Source organism: Condylura cristata, unplaced genomic scaffold (assembly GCF_000260355.1).
Source record: "Condylura cristata isolate star-nosed mole 26May11 unplaced genomic scaffold, ConCri1.0 scaffold00019, whole genome shotgun sequence".
Taxonomy (NCBI): domain Eukaryota; kingdom Metazoa; phylum Chordata; class Mammalia; order Eulipotyphla; family Talpidae; genus Condylura; species Condylura cristata.
This window is the reverse complement of record NW_004567120.1, coordinates 38,862,288-38,877,783: the sequence shown is the minus strand read 5'-3', so window position 1 is coordinate 38,877,783 and position 15,496 is coordinate 38,862,288. Positions and strand designations below refer to the sequence as shown.

At 42.3% G+C, this 15,496-nt stretch overlaps 1 protein-coding gene across 1 annotated transcript; it reads left to right on the top strand.

Moving 5' to 3' along the window:
* Positions 1-379: 379 nt before the first annotated feature.
* Positions 380-903, top strand: LOC105853849 (spermatid nuclear transition protein 4-like). Its single transcript, XM_012727085.1, has 2 exons — positions 380-490; positions 679-903. Exons 1-2 carry the CDS (start codon positions 380-382, stop codon positions 901-903), a joined length of 336 nt encoding a protein of 111 aa, XP_012582539.1.
* The last annotated feature ends 14,593 nt before the right edge of the window (positions 904-15,496 follow it).

The window sequence follows — 15,496 nt, the reverse complement described above, 5'->3', positions numbered from 1 at the left end:
GAATGGAAAGTTCTGTTTCTACTACGTACACCATTACACCATTCATGGGGACATGAAGAGGGGTAGAATTTCAGTTTGGGAATATTATTTTGGAGGGTGTCAGCATTCTCTTTTCTCCAAGTAAACCATCTGTATCCCAAGCATCACTCCCACATAGGTCTCCTAGAGACGTCTAAGCAACTTGGCCACCCCAGTGACCTCTCCCACATGGAGGATATCATAGTAGTGCTTTGTGATGCTAAGTCAACCTTAGCTACCATTGGCTAGAAGAGAACCTTGGTGGCCAATCAGAGCTGAGGAGTGTGGCCCTTCATTGTCCTAGGGAGAGTTAGGCATTAGATGGTCAGGAGACCTGGGGAGACCACTTGGAAGCTTCAGTATGGCTAGAATAACCAAAAAAAGCCCAGAGCCTACTTTAGATATGGAGCAACCGACCTCAAGTTCCAAACAGAATAAGAAGGCAAAGACTTCCTGTCAACCGAGGTCCAAGGTAAGATGGCCCTCCACAAGCTATTCCCTTCAGTTATGTTTATTGAGTCCCCCTTCCCCAAGATATCTCCCTGTCCTTGACCACCACAGTGCCCTCCCTTGTACCCTGGCCCCCTTCTCATGAAGCCACATACCTGTTAGTTTACCATCTTCCTCCCCAAAACTGACTTAATGCCATTGTCCTTCCAGGCCATGAAGACAAGCATGAAGGTGAAGCCTCCCCTTCGCAGGAATCTGCATAAAAAACCCTCTGAAAAACGGGTCAACACCGTAAGAAACGTTGGGAAAACTAGAAGACAAACAGTATTTGGCCACTACCGCAAACTGAATGAGAAACTGAACCAAGACGAAGCAGAAGAGGAACAAGGCAGTGTGAAGACGTCTACTTCAAGCGAGCAGCTGCGCAGGCAGTGACTTCATAGGCCAAACCTCTAACTCCGTGCTGTATATCCGGAGGTCTGTGTCTGGGAAGTAACCAATCGTGTAGACACTGAATTTTACAACAGAGGCACTCATTGAAATAAAATCAACCTGTTGTGAAAATTTGCTTGTACGTCTGAGTTCACTTATGGTGGGAGGGAAGAGGAAAGGCAGAGGTGGGCGTATGAGGAGGAAGGGTCATGGGGTCATACATGCCGGGGTCAGAATGGCAGATGCAGTTAGCCAGACGGGGAATAAGGACTGGGTCACGACAGAGCACTGAAGACAAACGTCCTCTTTAATAACCCAGATGCAAGGGAACATGGGAAAGAACTTGGGGTTCAGTCTGAGACAAGGGGAAGGGCATGACTCGGGATAGATTGCCAGACCCTATCTGGTGGCAGGTGGGAGTACCATCGCGAAATGCGGACCACCTCCAGAGCACCGACCTCACAATGCTGGTTACCAGCCTCAGCATCGTCTGTCACCAACTAAAGGTCCCCAGAAGGGCCAAAAGTCTCACCCTACTAGAAGTTACTGAAAGCATTCTAAGCTCTAAAATAATGGTGACCGGAAGCCACGAATCCAACACGGATCAGCCCCATTAGGAAACTTAGGTGCAACAGTGATTTTCTATTTTTGAGGGGTTTATAAAAATGGAGTCAAAGCATGTGTTCTTAGCCTGGCCCCTTTCTCACAGAATTATTACCCTCCCCGTAAAAAATAATCATGTGTTGGTCTACTTTGTAAAAGATGGCTGTGGTAATCTGTAAGACTTAAGTGTGTGTGTTTGTGTATGTGGGGTCCATAGGAGCACATTTTTAGTGCTTATCCTTTACTGACCATTGGATCCTCCATGGGGATTTATGCGGAGAGTTTCCTATTACGTACTTGGCCCTGAATGCCTCCCGCTGTTCGTTTTTGTTGATTTGCAAACCAGCTCTGCTCCCCAAAAGACAAGGAGAGAAAGTGTCAGGCCTTCCCAGATTAGGTGATGTCTTAATCAACAAGGGCACTTAATAGAAGGATTGTCTTGGAGGCCATGTGCCAAGTAGACTCTGCCTTCGCTTGCCAGAAATGGAACAGTTTACACAGGGGCATTAACGGGGTTCAGTCGCGTGTGCACGCCAGGTGGTCTCAAAAGCACACTGCTCTGTCAGGGCCTTGTCCTTGAAATGGCCTCGGGCACAGTAACAGTGGCCAGAAGAAATGTTCCAGGGCCAGGGAGAGGCAATGGGCCTCTAAAGTTACTTCCTGGGGTCCGGCACTTCCCGGCCGCTTGCCCTACACCTCAGGCTGAAGTGCCTGTGCCACACTGGGTCGCTACACTTCACCGACAGGTCCCAAGTATGGCAGTACAACTGTAAACTCAGTGAGTGGCCTGGGCTTCATGCTGACCTGGTCGCCGACCACTCCTGGTACTTTTGCCTCAATCAGTGAAGCCATGTGTGGACGGTTACGGGCTTGCCAGAGAAGCCTACATTGAACTTCATTTGGACAGAAATATTTTGTCAATGGTGAGTGATATCTTTATAGGGAAACTTTTTCATTTTTAAATGCTCATTGTTTATTTTAAAAGTATACCACAATGCACAAAAAAGAACAAAGCCTTTCAAGAAAATAAAACCGTACACAACTGGTTGAGTTGATTGATTAATTTGTAATTTTTGCACGCTTTTTGGTTTTTTAATGTTGGCCATAATGGTTTATAAAATGTTCAATAAAATATACAGCATTGTCTTTTAAACCATTTTATTTAAGTTAAAGGTTTTTACTGAAAATGTGTTTTGTTGAGGAAGGGGCATTGAAAAATATTTCCTGGCCAGACTTTGATTCCAACTCAGTTTTCTAGGGCTTTTTTTTTTTTTTTTTTAAGATTTATTCATTTACTCATACAGAACTGGGGTACAAGCCAGAGGTGCAGTGCAGGGGTGGTGAGAGGATTCACCAGAGACAGATGGGGAGCAGAACAGGCAGATGGACAAAGTCCACTGCTGAGGGGAGCAGTGGGTGAGACAGAAGAGGTCTGCTGTGCCCTGTGGGTCACCTCCGGGCCAGGGATCAAACTCACACTGAGGCAGCTGCGGCCAGCTTGCAGTGCTGTGTCCTAACCTGTTGTGCCACCAGGGAGGGCCCAGTTTTCTAGGGTTTTTAATTGGTTTGGTTTTATCTGATCCTTTGTTTTTATTTCTTTGCATTCCATGTGTACGTGCATCATCTGATATGTGTCTTTCTCCTTCTGAGTCCTCACTTAGTATTATATTCTTGAGTTCCACCCATGTTGTTGTAAATGGCAGGAGTGGATTTTTTTTTTAAGTTGAATAGAATTCCATTCTTTTTCTCTTTCACAACTTCTTAAGCCACTACTCAGTCAGTCAGTTGTTTCCATAGCTTGGCTATTGGAAACAGCTCTGTAGAGAGTGGGACACAGACATCCCTTGTAATTAGTGTTTTTGCGATCTTTGGGTAGATACGTAGGAGTGGAATTGTTGGATCAGATGGTAAACCTATTTTTAGTATTTTGAGCAATGTCCATACGATTTCCACAAGGGGCTGGACCAACCTACCTCCCCCGACAGTACACAGGACGCCTTTCTCTCCATCCCCTCACCAGTGCTTGGTTCTGTTCTTTTTGATGCAGGCCATTCTCAGAGGTGTGAGGTGGCTCTCTCTGATGATAAGTGATGATGCGCATGTTTTCATGTGCTGTTGGCATCTGTATGTCTTCTTTGGAAAATATCTATTTAGCTCTTCAGCTCAATTGTTACTGGGTTATGTTCTACTTGTTACTCGTATGAGTACTTTCTCTTGAGCACTATGCGAGCCCTTAGAAAAGATGCCTCAAGCCAGTGCTGACTCACCTAAGTCTTCCTCTCCAGGGTTGTTTCTGTCATGCCAGCTGGACAACACCAAGCTCGTAGCAGCTTGTTTGCACTACTGCTGATTTCATCTTGCCTGTTTGCATGGCAGCCACACATCTTTTGTTACCCGTCTTAGGTGTGTTCCATTTCTCCCTAGAAGAGGAAGGTTGTCCTGGAATCTCAGCCCTCTGATAGGGTGAGGAGAGGTTGTAATTCTGTAGTTTACCCAAATTTTTCTCATCATCTAGGTGTGAATGTATTCAGTTGTCCATATCCTAAAAGCAGTGTATTCAGTGAGTGTATTCAGTTGCCCATATCCAGAAGCAGAAGTTAGTGACTATATATATATATATATAATTTTTTAATACGTTTTTATGCACACAGCTGGGGAGCTGGGGTACAAGTCATAGGCACAGGTGCTATGAGAGGATTCACCAGAGACAGAGTGGGGAGCAGAACAGGCAGATGGACAAAGTACACTGCTGAGGGGATGAGGGGAGCAGCGGGCGGGTCAGGAGTGGTCTGCCACACCATGTGGGTCACCTCTGGGTGGGGATCGAACTCATGCTGAAGTGGCTGCAGCTTCTCAGTGCTGTGCTTTAACCTGCTGTGCCACCAGGGGGGGCCAGTGACTGTTTTTAACTGCAACACTCTGCAGCTTCACAGAAAAGCTGTTATTTTCTTTTTCAGGTGAGGGGTTCAGACAGAAAAGATGAATTTCCAAAATCAAGTATGCAACAAGGCACAAAGACAGGATTTGAACCCAAATCTACCTGGTTCTTCAAACCTTTTTAAATAAGGAATGTTGCTTCCCACATATTTGTTTCACCTACATTTGCACATTTTTATTTTTGGCAGGAAATCATGCCTAGTAAGCTTGGGAGTAGGCAAGGTTACAGGCCTGAATGCACTTGTAATTGCATGCTATTAGTGGAAATATCAGTACAGCCTGCAAAATCCCTATAGTGTCACACTTGGTTTGAAATTGCTGCTTTGGATACTCGTGGATGCACTAGTAACTGAGAGCTATTAGTGCTGTCATTATTGCTGCCTGGAAGATCCCAGGAGGATGGTTCTCATCACTAGTTGCTACCTCTAGAGGTTTCTCTGGTGGAATGTGTTTAGTAAATAAACTTCTATCCAATCACAGATGATTCTATTTGCACAGATGTGCCTGCAAAATATCACCAAAGGCAAAAACAGTGTGGGCAGAAAACAGGAAGACTTCGTGGACTGACTAGGGCAAATTGCTAAAAAGCAACTGGAACCTGGGAACACCATGCCTTGTTTCTGCCCTCAGGTTATCTCCACCTCAGGGCCAAGATCAGGGGAACAGGGAAAGAATCACCTGATCTGAATAAAAATGGCCGCCTTTGTTTTGTTTTGTATCGTAACAACACTACACTTTTTTCTCCTATATCTTATTTGGTTTTCTTCAATTCCCCTACTACTGAAACCATTGGCTATGTTTTTCCTTCTGACTTATTTCACTGAGCATAATCCCTTCCAGTATAAGCCAGAGAGCTCCTACAGGGGAGGGGCGAGCGGGGTCAGGAGGAGGGAGGGATGTGGGGGCTGTGGTGATGACTGGAGGGGGAGGGAGAAGTAAACGCTGTTGTAGAAGGAACAATAATGTAAGTAGATACATAAATTAAAAAAAAAAAAAAAGGAAAGAAAATGGCTTCCTTTGTTCCATAAACGTGTCTTCAGATCTAACTCTGCACAAGCACGTTTGTGGATGCTAGACACAATTACCCTACAGAAATGACTAGGAAATAAAGTTCTAACTAACAGGAAGCAGTTCTTACAGCCCCCTGAGGTTCCCGAAAGTGCTCATCACATTCAGTTCCCAGAATTGTGATTTTGACCGACTAGCTCCACTCTAGTCCTTTGTCTCCCTTGCTGTCGCTGAAACAGTGGGCATTGTGAAAGGGGGCATTGATTCAGAACTAAGGGAGGACGCAGACGAAGTACCTGCGAGGAAGCCAAGCTCGCCTTGTCCAAGCGTTTGCTGCAAACACCGGCAGAACCCCACAGGCTGGATCAGTCCCCCATCCCTCACCTTTGCGGCCTCCTCTCTCACCACTGACATCTCCACCAGCTGCTCCCACTGGCCCCAGAGGAGAGAAGCGAATCACGCTTCAACTCCAGTGACTTAGAATCTTTTCAGCTGAGGTTGGTATCCAGAGAAAGAACCAACTTCACCCAAGGTGTCTGACCAGACTGTGATCATAACTAACAATTGGTCATCATCTTTGTGCACATTTTTTTTCTTTTCATATTTCTGATAACAGGTTATGTTTCCTCTTTCAAATTTGTAATTACAATGTAGCAAGTTGCCCATCTTAGTTATCTCTTGAATATGTCAGTAGTTGGATTCATTTTAATCTGTGTTTTCAGTCCCCTGATTTATGTTGCTGAATATAGTCTTTATTTTGTGGTTTTAATTTTTTGAATTGCATCCTCAGTTCATTTTTTTCATTCTTTTTTAATGATGAAAGTTCTTTGGATTATGGATTTTCTCACATATAGTTTGCTGCATTTAATAATAGTTTTATATGCTTAATATGGGCCACCTTTATAAATATTTTATATATATTTATATAGTTCCAGTGCTTCAGGATATCCCTCTAGTACCATCCAGAAAACCATATGCCCTTCTTGTCTTTATGATTATCATTTCACTATTTGCTTTTTTTTAAAGCCAATATTAAAGGGGCATTGAAAATAATTGTACTCAAAATCAGTCCTCCAATTCATCCTCTTCTTTTTAATATCAGAGGGTGGACAGAACCAAAACATCAATCAGGGCTAAGTCAATAACTCTGGGAAGAAAATGGTCTGTTCCTGGTTTCCCTAGTCAGTCTTCTAATTAATTTCTTTAAAAGTCTGACTTTCGGCCCTCCCTGGTGGCGCAGCGGGTTAAAGCACAACATTGAGAAGCTAAAGCCACTTCCGCATGATTTCGATTCCCACCTGCCCCGGAGGTGACCACATGGCGTGGCAGACCTCTCCTGACCCGCCCGCTGCTCCCCTCAGCAGTGTACTTCGTCGATCTGCCTGTTCTGCTCCCCACTCTGTCTCTGGTGAAGCCTCTCACCGCCCCTGCACCTCTGACCTGTACCCCAGTCTATATGCATAAATAAATAAATCTTAAAAAAAAAAGTCTGATTTTCAAGACCTTGATGCGACCTTACTTTTTGACTTTGTCTTGAGTCCAATCAGAAATGTCTTAGAGGTGTTACGACAGCTCCCACTATCCGTAAGGCAGTTTTGAAAGTGGTCTAAGAACTTTCCCTGCCGAGGGCTGTGGAGACAGTCTCAGCTCGGCCCGGTGCACTTCCGTCTCACAGCCCCACGCACAAACATTTTGAATGGATGGAAGTTTTCCTATTCATGTAGTAGTGCATTTGGATCTCCGCATTTTCTGATAGAATATTATTCAGCACTTATTCTGAGCATTCCGAGAGTAATTTGCTCCAGAAAGAGCCTGTTATTCAAGCCATCTCCCCTGTTTTCCATAGCACATCTATTGTCCACACTCAAAAAGGCACTGAAGATAAGGTACCACGTTCTGTGTTAACCTGACTTCTAGTCAGTACTGGCCTTAGGATTTTCTCTTGCACTTTGAGTACATGGGCCTGCCCATCATCAACCCACCAAGATGAGGCTTTAGAAAATGATCAGGTGTTAATCATCATAGTGAACGTCTCTTCAAACCAAGATATTATATACACTTAGCTTATCTACCAACACATATGTTAATATCAAAGGCAAAAACATAATTTCATGTTGAAAGAAAGTAGCAAAACCAACTGAACTATGATTAAAATGAGTACCACTGTCACAGGGAGAAACCAGAGCCCCCACCCTTCAAATGCACTGAAAATACAGCAGCTTTCGTGTTATTCCTGCCAAAAGTCTTTAACTTGAGTGAATTATTAGAAAATACCAGATAAACCCATCTCAAGAGACATTCAACAACATAAGTGTCCTTTCCTCTTCAACATTTTCAGTGCCATTAAATAAAAAGAAAAGATAAAGAACTTTTACAGGTTTAAAGAGATTAATGAGTATAATCTTATTAAATCATAAAACATAATGTGATGGGTGATCTCGTAGGGCCTAAAGGAGGAATAGTAACTATGAAGACTATTATTTGGGCAGTCGGTGAAGTTTGAATATGAAATTTGAATTAGCTGAAGAGTTCAAAACTTTTGTCTGGAAACAGTCAAATAATACATATTTTCAGCTTTCTGTGTCCTATGGTTTCTCTAACCACTACTCAAGTTTAATATTATAACTCAGAAATAGAGAAAATTGTGGTTGTGTTCCTGTGAAGCTCCATTTACACCAGCAAGTGACAGTCCTTATTTTAAATCTGGCTCACAGATCCCTCAATAACAGAATAGCATTGTAGCAATGATACAGTGCCTGGCTTTGGTAATTTTACTGTGGTTTGTTATTCTAGGTATATACTTCCTGAGGCATTTAGGGTAAAGAGTCAAGAGTATCTCTGATTACCTATCAGAAGTTTTGGAGAGAAGTATATAACTCTTAGAAGGTTGCGGTAGGACTATGTATCTGTATTATCTGCGTTTATATATTAATATATACACATCCTGTATGTGTGTGTGTATATAGACATATGTACTATGTATGAAATATGAGATATTTATGAAGAGTGAGAAGAAAAAGAGAAGAAATGTATAATGTGATAAAATGTAGTTGTGTCTCATAAAAAATAAAGGGAATTCCAGTATTATACTCGCAAGTTTTTGTAAGTTTGAAATAGTACCAGAATAAAAATTATACAAAAAATTAAAATAAGCATGTACAATGATTTCTAAACCTACACAGTTATTATTTTAAAAATGCTATTTTTTCTTACAATAACTGTTCTTGAATGTTTGAAATCTTATTTTAAAATACCTTCTGTCAGCATGCCCTCTATGTGTGGCTGTTTTTATGACACAGATAAGTGTTTTTAAACTGAGCTCTAAGAGAGTATAGTAGAAAAGAATTTGGGAAATCAGAGAATGTAAATCTTAGCCCTATTTTTATTGCTTCTTGGCTGCATTTTTAGACAAGTCACTTAACTTCTCACTTGACTCATTTATAACTGTGTTGTAGTATTGTTCTGAGCATTAATGAGATAGTGAGTATGGTAATGCTATAAAATCCATAAAAGACTGTGCACAGGATGAGAGATTCTTACCAGTGAGAATCTCTGGTGGTGAGAAACTTGCTTGTTTTTTCTTTCCCGGTATTGTCTTTCGCTCTTCCATCCGAAGGACAGGTCTTCCAACTATGGTATTATTAGTTGGCAGTGTTTTTCTTTCCAGAACTTTGATTCTACCAACCCATTCTTTCCTGGTCTATAGGATTTGTGTTAAGAAATCTGCTAGCTTGTGGTAAGGGGTTATTTTGTATATGATTAGTAGTTTTTACTCTTTGAAAGTTCTTTTTTTGTCTTTGACTCTTGCCAATTTGATTACGTGTCTCTGGGTAATCTCCTCTATGTTCATTTTGTATCCATACTTCCCAAGATTTTGGAATTTTATAGACATTATTTCTGTAAATAAGCTTCCTGCCTCTTTCTCTCTTACCCCTCTGGTACTGCTGCGGTGCATATATTCATTCACTTGATGATTTCTATAGGTTCCATATTCTGTCCTCAGTGTTTTTATTCTTTTTACTTTTTTTTAATTCTGATTGGCTAATTGCAAAAGATTTTTTTTAATTCACTGATTCCTTTTTCTGCATTATTGAGTTTGCTATTGAATTTATTGAATTTCTCTTGTTATTCTTCAGCTTTAAAATTTCTCTTTGGTTCTCTCTTATGTTTTCTATTTCTTTACCAGTCTTCTCATTTTGTTCATGCCTTCTTTTTCCTGATTTTGTGTGTATGTCTCTTGCTGCTCACTGAGCTTTAAGATAAGTATTTTGAACTTTTATCACGCAGGCTGTAGATCTGTATTTCTCCTTGGAGTTGGTTACTAAAACTGTATTGGTTTCTTTTGATGATGTCATGTTTACCAGCTTCTTCATGATGCCTGTGGTCTTGGGTTCATATTTATGCATTTGAAGGAGTAAACACTTTTAGTCTCTACAGACTTGCTTTGGCAGGCAAAGACCTTCTCCTATCAAGTCACTGGGCTGATGGGCTTGCCCATCAGAAGTATTGGTCCTGGGTCAGTGGCTGCTGCTTGGTCCTCAGTGGGAAGTGTGGTAGTCAGGTATGCTACCAGGGCCTTGAGCAGATGTGAGTCCTGACTGGTCCCGAGACAGATTCGATAGTCTCCAAGGCCTTGATCAGCAGTGCTGGCATTGGGAAAGATGTTCTTTTCAGTATCTGTAGTTGGGTTCACAGCTGTAAACCTGTTTCAAAACGTACAAATAAGTGTGGGTCTAACTGGATCCCAGGGAAGCCTCCCTTCTGGTCACTGGTTGGGTAAACTGGGAGGTCACAATTGGCTCCAGGCCACGTCTGAAAGGGACTAGAATGTAGTCATCAGACTGCTTCAGTCCACACTAGGACTGAACCCTGTCGGTGTGCTTCTGGAAGTGCAGGTGGCCTCTCTTTGGGTTCCTGAGGGGAAGGGCTGCATCTGAATCAAAGCAGAGCAAGGCCAGACCTGAATTACACAAATTCTTCCAGATCCACAATCAGACTGAAGTCTGTGGGCTTCCTTCAGATAGGAACATCATTCTTGGTGACTGAAAGTTGATGGAGCTGGACAATGGATTGTTTCAGGGTTCATGTTTGGGTTCAGGTCAGCGGGTCTGTTATTGAAGGCACAGGCAGGCATGGGTACTCCTGGGTACCTTGGAAGAGGATGTCAGGGGCAGGGCCAATGCCAAATGAGATTTTAACTGAGTCCACAGGGGAACAGGACTGTTTGGGATCTGTACCTGGAGCCACGGTCAGTCACTGTGCTACCTAAGCCTCCACCTGTATTCTAAAGCGACCCTCCTCAGTCCCGGGGTCCAACAGGGTTTTGATCCTAAAACACCCACAAAGACCTTTTTATTCCTGGGTAAATGCCAACATATTGTTTGGGGAATATGGACAGGACCTTCTATTCTACAATTTAGCTGACCATGAAAATAATTTTAAGTGTTTTTTTTTTTCCCACAGTATAAAGTGTTTAAACTTGAATTAATAAACAAAAAATATATAATCAGAAACCATTTCCATACTCCTTGCTAAAAAGCATTTCTAAAACATCAGTTCTCTGAAGAACTACATGGGAGGTTAAAAATGTTGCCTGGAGGTCCTCTGTAGGTCAACTTTTAATTTTTTAATTGACAGACTATATCGTGCTGCAGCAATCCTTAAATCAGATAAAAATAAAATATCTGGCCCTCCCTGGTAGCGCAGCAAGTTAAAGCACAGAACTAAGAAGCTAAACTCACTTCCGCATGAGTTCAATCCCGCCTGCCCCAAAGGTGACCCACATGGCGCGGCAGACCTCTCCTGACCCGCCCGCTACTCCCCTCAGCAGTGTACTTCGTCCATCTGCCTGTTCTGCTCCCCACTCTGTCTCTGGTGAAGCCTCTCACCGCCCCTGAGCCTCTGGCCTGTACCCCAGTTCTGTATGCACAAATAAATGAATCTTTAAAAAAAAAATAAAATAAAATATCAAGCCGAGAGCAATTATCATTCACTACCTCAATTATTTTTAGATTTACCTAATTTCAGAGATCCATAAGCGTATACAAAATCTTCATAGCATAAAAAAACTTATTTGCACTTTCTTGATGTATATTTTCATTTTACATGTCTTAGACCCATCGATTCAGAGCCAGTGACTGAGTCTTGATCTCTCATTATTCCTAGAAGCTTCTCAATCTCTCAGAGACACCCCTAGTGGCTTAATGAGCTACCTACACTTACCTGCTGTAAGGCAGAGAGGCTGGATTGAGTTTGTATCTAGTTAACTGTCTCAGTAAAATGTGAACCAAGGGGCTGCCCACGGGTAAGATGCACTACGTTGCAGAACAGGTACATTCCAGTAGTTGACTAAGACAAAGCCTGATGTTTGCCATGCGTGCTGTGTGTGTTTCACACAGTTGCCCAAATTCTCCTATGGATAGTGCGTTCTAGAAAGCTTAGAGCCAGAGTTGGGTTCCATCCAACTGTGGTTGGCATTTTCAAGTTCTTTTTTGGCTTCATTTTCTTATTACTAATTTTACTTTTCTCTACTTATGTTTAAAGATTTATTTATGCATACAAGAGCAAGTGTGTTGACCAGAGTTGCAGGGGGCAAGGGGGAGGTGAGATGACTCACCAGAGACAGAGTGGGGAGCAGAACAGGCAGGTGCACTGAAACACACTGCGGAGGGCACAGCAGGGAGACAGGAGAGGTCTGCTGGCCCATGTAGGTCATTCCCTGGCTGGAGATTGAGGTTCTGCTGTGGCTGCTGCTTGCTTCATAGTGCTGAGATTTAACCCCTTATGCCACCAGGGAGGCCGCTCTCTCTTTAAAACCCACTCAAGTGATATCTTTTTTGCACTTTATTACATTCTTGTTCAATCTCTCTGAAATAAATCAGGTTGTATTCATACACAACATTATGTTGAGCATTGAACCTTTCTCTCATTGAGCTGAGATGAAGACATGATGGCTACTGTCTCGCCTTTGCTAGTTTACTGTGTGATTTTATGGGTCACTCAGTGTCTTTCCTAATAACCCACAACAATGGTACTGTGGTGGGCCTGTCCCTGCCCTGTCCTCAGTATAGGTGCATCTGAACAAAAATTTGAACTAAATTTTCAAAACACATGCCAGCTGTCCCCATTGAATATGACACAATATGTTGAGTCACCAAGAATGTCACCAGGGTATGTCCCCATCACCTGTGCAGCTAGAGGGTCATTTCGCAGCCTTCCTCAGGGCTTCAGTCTGTCTACATTGCTATGAATCCCCCAGAATATGAGGGTGATTCTGTCGTCTACCTGATATTTTCTTGGCTTTTTATGCTCTAGAGAATACCAAATATCCTTGTCTACAGGTCACCTCCTTACTGAGGTAGGTGGTAATCAATAAATTGCAAAATTCAAAGAACAGCTAGTGACCGAATTTTGATCACATACACAGAGAAGAGGGCAAAGCAGAATTCAGGAGCGCACAAGGAAATATATAGCAGCAGAAGGTGCTTGGATAATTGTATTTCCGCTTGTCGGGAAGACGGGCATTGTCTCTCTGGTGGTCCTACCACTTGATACCAATAAAACAGTCAGAGCAGTAAGTACGCCTTGGCAACCCACACTGGAGCTTGCTTTATGTCAATCCTTGCTGCCTTTGTGTTCATTAAACTTCAGGAAACAAATACAAACACATAAAGTGCTTTCACATAGACTCCTGCGTTGCCATTTGAAATCTATATGTTTCAATCACCTCCCTCTATCTGTCTGCATCAGCTGACATCTAGTGTAATGAATGAGACCAGATGCAATAACAAATCCAGAAAAAGAACCTAATGAAACTTTCCACATTTACTTTGGGCTGGTTGAACTGTGGGCCGTAGCCCATGCGAGGCCTTTGCACCCAGATTTTTTTTTTTTAATTCCTTAAGGACTTCCAACAGAAGTTTGGGTGGACAAGGAAATGGCAAGAATGATCAAGGCTTTCATGCGTTCTGCCTTACTGGGTGAGCACCGCACACTGAAAACAGATACAGATCCTTTTGCTTTCATCCTAATATGGTGTAAGTGATTGAAATGACCCATCTTCTGGTTAGGACCATAAAATCAACAATGCAGAGAGGAAGGTGTTTATTTGACAACTGCATTACTAAAAAGATCGATGAAAAATATTAAGAGCAGGAACTTTTTTATACTCATAAAGAGGCAGTAAAGAAAACTGCACAATCACTTTTGATTTCTTGCCAGGGGCAAGAAAATATGAGCACAAAGGACAAATCACCACAAACAGTGCGGTTCCGTTCTTCATGTTTATGTAATGAAAAAGGCTTTCCAGAAGTACGCGCTGTAGATACATCTCAGAGAAAAATGGAAAGGAGAAAAAAGCTAAGGTGTTGTTTCGTGCGTGACTCTCACTTTTTTTCCTTGCCTCTATCTTGTCTTCGTTCCCGCCAAAGGAGAAACTGTATAGAAGGAGTGGCAGTCAATCTTTTTGTAGGGGGCTGACTAATCTAAAAAGATGATATTTCTTAACAACAGTGGTGCAGAAAAGATAATAAGCTGGACGACATGACAAACAGCAGCTCACTGAGCGGTTCAACCTTACTAACGCTGAAGAAATTCAGCGAGAGAATTGAACATAAACTGGCCATCAGCTCACTATGATCGGTAGATCAATAAGAGGTGACTCCAAGGAAAACAGTTCTCCGTGGGCTATTTATAGACCATGAAAATCAGGATTCTGTCTCTTTTGATCTATCTATATTGCCAGCCTTTTTAAAATGTAAAGGTAAATGAGAGCATGACTTAATGAGCTAGCCAGCACATTAAAATGAGATTAACATCATACTTCTTGTGCAGAGATTAATGATAAGTATCATGTTTGGTGGAGATTATACAAATTATACAAATAAAATATTTTCTTGTCTCAAGCTGCTACTGAACGGGATAGATGACCAAAATGTGTCCTTGCAACTGACTTGCTACTCTTCACATAAGAGTAGGTATTTAAATCTCACAGAGGATACATGTTGTCTTGATTTTGAACAACAACACAAACATAAGATGAGATTTTATTTCTAAATATTTTTAGAAATAAATGGTCTGATCATCCCATTTTCTCAACTCTCATTTATATTTCAAATAAATATTATAATCTAAAAGACTGCTCATCCTGCTGTTATCCCATTCCTTAAGTTTTGTTAATGACATGAGGGCAAAAGGTGGCCGATGTCCTCCCTGGTGGCATGAGGGAGTCTCAGCACTATGAAGTCCGCAGACACTGTGGCCTGAGTTCGATCCCCAGCCAGAGAGTGACCCACAGGACACAGCAGACCTCTCCTGTCTCCCCACTGCTCCCCTCAGCAGTGGATTTCAGTCAATCTGCCTGCTCTGCTCCCCACTCTGTCTCTGGGGAGTCCTCTCACCCCCCCACCTCTGCACTGCACCCCAGCTCTTGTATGCATAAAGAAATACATCTTTATGAAAAGGGTAAGAATAGGAAAATACTCAAGTAAAGATGGAAAGACTCACGAAAGCTCCTCTAAATGTGCAGACCCCTCTCTGGTAGACGGGGAGGACCCAAGCAAAGTCTATTGCTTCAAATTCCTCACAGTAGCTATTATAGCTTCAAGGCCCAGCAAGCATTTGCTTACCAGGCATTTCTCCCTCCACCTTCCTGTGAATTGTCTTCTTTTGCTGTGACGTCTCCAGCCCTTCTTCCCTTCTCCTCATAGGTTTCCATCACCCTGTGTCCCACTGAAGCTCTAAAATGTTGCTTGTTTTTCAAATGGGGATATCAAAACTCCAAATGAATTCACTGTAAAAAATGCATCTAATTTTACAGAGCTGAAATCTCACGCACCACTTACGAGGTGGTAGTTGATGAGGGCTTAAAAAGTAAAAAAATTGGGATGAATCGTCACAAGGTCAGAAACTAGAGATGGGGTAGAAATGCTTACTTAACATTGTCATTAAAGCAGCGATAGAAAAGAAATAAATAATCTCTTAGCTGGGCCAGAGATGGAAACCTGGGAATGATCAGGCATTACAAAGAATTGCTACCGAAAATTCCTAG

Coding starts and splice junctions, on each gene's coding strand:
- LOC105853849 (XM_012727085.1), top strand. CDS start 380: ATGGCTAGAATAACCAAAAAAAGCCCAGAGCCTACTTTAGATATGGAG. Junction 491..678: donor CCTGTCAACCGAGGTCCAAG/GTAAGATGGCCC, acceptor TTGTCCTTCCAG/GCCATGAAGACAAGCATGAA.